This window comes from Neophocaena asiaeorientalis, unplaced genomic scaffold (genome assembly GCF_003031525.2).
Source record: "Neophocaena asiaeorientalis asiaeorientalis breed wild unplaced genomic scaffold, Neophocaena_asiaeorientalis_V1.1 scaffold629, whole genome shotgun sequence".
NCBI classification, from domain to species: Eukaryota; Metazoa; Chordata; class Mammalia; order Artiodactyla; family Phocoenidae; genus Neophocaena; species Neophocaena asiaeorientalis.
In genome coordinates, this window is record NW_020175468.1 from 2,347,071 (window position 1) to 2,348,876 (window position 1,806).

The 1,806-nt window shown below is 56.1% G+C and overlaps 1 protein-coding gene across 3 annotated transcripts in view; it reads left to right on the forward strand.

The window, feature by feature from the left end:
• The window catches only part of PIH1D1 (PIH1 domain containing 1), a 5,460-nt gene extending 5,288 nt beyond the window's left edge, over positions 1 to 172 (forward strand). For all 3 annotated transcript variants that reach the window (XM_024768629.1, XM_024768628.1, XM_024768627.1), the window contains exon 10: positions 50 to 172. In XM_024768629.1, coding sequence (XP_024624397.1) covers positions 50 to 91 — 42 coding nt within the window. In that variant the 3' untranslated portion in view covers positions 92 to 172. The remainder of the gene's footprint in view (positions 1 to 49) is intronic.
• Positions 173 to 1,806: the final 1,634 nt, after the last annotated feature.

Here is a 1,806-nt window from a genome sequence, read left to right on the forward strand (position 1 = left end):
GCTGGATCCCCAGGTCCTGAACCTCTTTCCCCTTCCTCTCTCTACTCAGCAATTGATGGTGGCGATGCCCCTTCTGTCCATGCCTTCTTGACTGGGTGTCTCCCTGTGCTTCTACATGGAGGGAAGAGGATGGTGGCTTCCCTAAAACTGAAATAAAAGATTTTTGCCTTTGTTCTTTGTCTGGCTAGGAGTAAATGGGGAGTGGGAGGGAAGAGGGACATTGGACTGGAATCCCATGGAGGTTGCTCCGCCAGCTCAGGCCTCGTCCTCTCCCCCGATCCTCTCCCTGGCCTCCTGGCCTCTAGTCTCTCCCCTTGTTAGTTTCTCTCAAGGCCCCAGAGCTGCCCTTGCCCCACTCCTGTTCACAGCCCCTCTTTGGCTCCCCAGCCCCCCTAGGAGAAAGTCCAAGCCTCTCAGCTAGCACTCAATGTTCTGTGCTGTCTGGTTGCCTACATGTTCCCTGTTTTTTTTTTTCCCCACTGCAGGGCACATGGGATCTTAGCTCCCGACCAGGGATCAAACCCATGTCCCCTGCAGTGCAAGTGTGGAGTACTAACCACTGGACCACCAGGGAAGTCCTCCTTCATGTTCCCTTGTGGTCTCTTCCTCCCAGTCACTCAGGCTAGTCATACTGAGCAGTGTCCTGACCACACCAGTTTTTTACACCTTTTCTTAGTTTCCGCTGTTCCCCTATTTAGTATCCTCTTCTCCAGTACACCTACCCAGGTCTACTCCAGTACCTCTGGTTGTTTGCCCTCACAGGGCACATCTCCTTACTCTACACCCATGCCCTGACCCGACCCTCCCAGTCATCCCTTTTAGTGAGCTTTTCCTGGGAAGCTTTTCAAACTTCAGGCTTTCTTTGATCTTCCCTGGCTGAGTTAGAATCTTCCTCTGGTGGTCCCCAATACCCAGTGATACTCTCATTAGAGCTATGTCCCCTATGGTGTGACAATGCCTGATGCCTAGTAGGAACTCAATAAATATTTGTTGAGTTCATGAATGATTGCCAACACACCTTCCATAGTGAATCCTAGGAGGATAGGTAAATGCAGGAGCCTCAGGGGTAGATGTTGGAAGAACAGCGAGGAGGCCACTGTGGCTGGAACTGAGTGAATTGGGTGGGGAAAGAGGGATTAGATGGTGAGAAGGTGAAAAGGTTTGGGGATGACATTGAGTAGGGTCCCTTGGGCCTCGGAAATAGCGAACTTGGGCGCCGTGTCCACCAGGGGGCGCAACGCAACTTCAGCCCGTTGTCTCAGAGAACTACAACTCCCAGCGGCCCTCGGAGTAAGCGGCCCTTCAGAAGCGAATGGTGAAGTCCAGCGGCCGCTGGGACTTGTAGTTTGCACGGGAACCCTCCGTGGGAGGAAGAACTCATTCCCGGGTCCCGAAAGTGTAGGGCTGGGTCCTCTCTGCCTTCCTCGGTCTCCATGGTGATGGTTCCGGCGAAGGCCCGGGATTTGGCAGCTGCTGGGCCCCCTTCCCACTCCTTCCTCCTCACCATCTGCTCCACCTTCACACCTGGCCCGGAGCCGCGACCGCCGCCTCCGCACCCAGACCGGGGATTCTGCCACCACAGGGTGGCGCGTGTGGACGAATCCGCGGGCTACTCCTCCCTCAGACTCTGGAGTCCGAGCCCCAGGCTCCCTCCGCCCTCTGACCCAGGAGTCCCAGACTCCAGCCTCTCCTCCCTGGCAGTCCGGGGTTTTCTCAAACATAGGCAAAATTGTGACACTCAGAGGCCCAGCGAGACAAAGCTAGAGGCTGCGGCGGGCAGCGGCTGCCGGGCCACCCCTCCCGTGG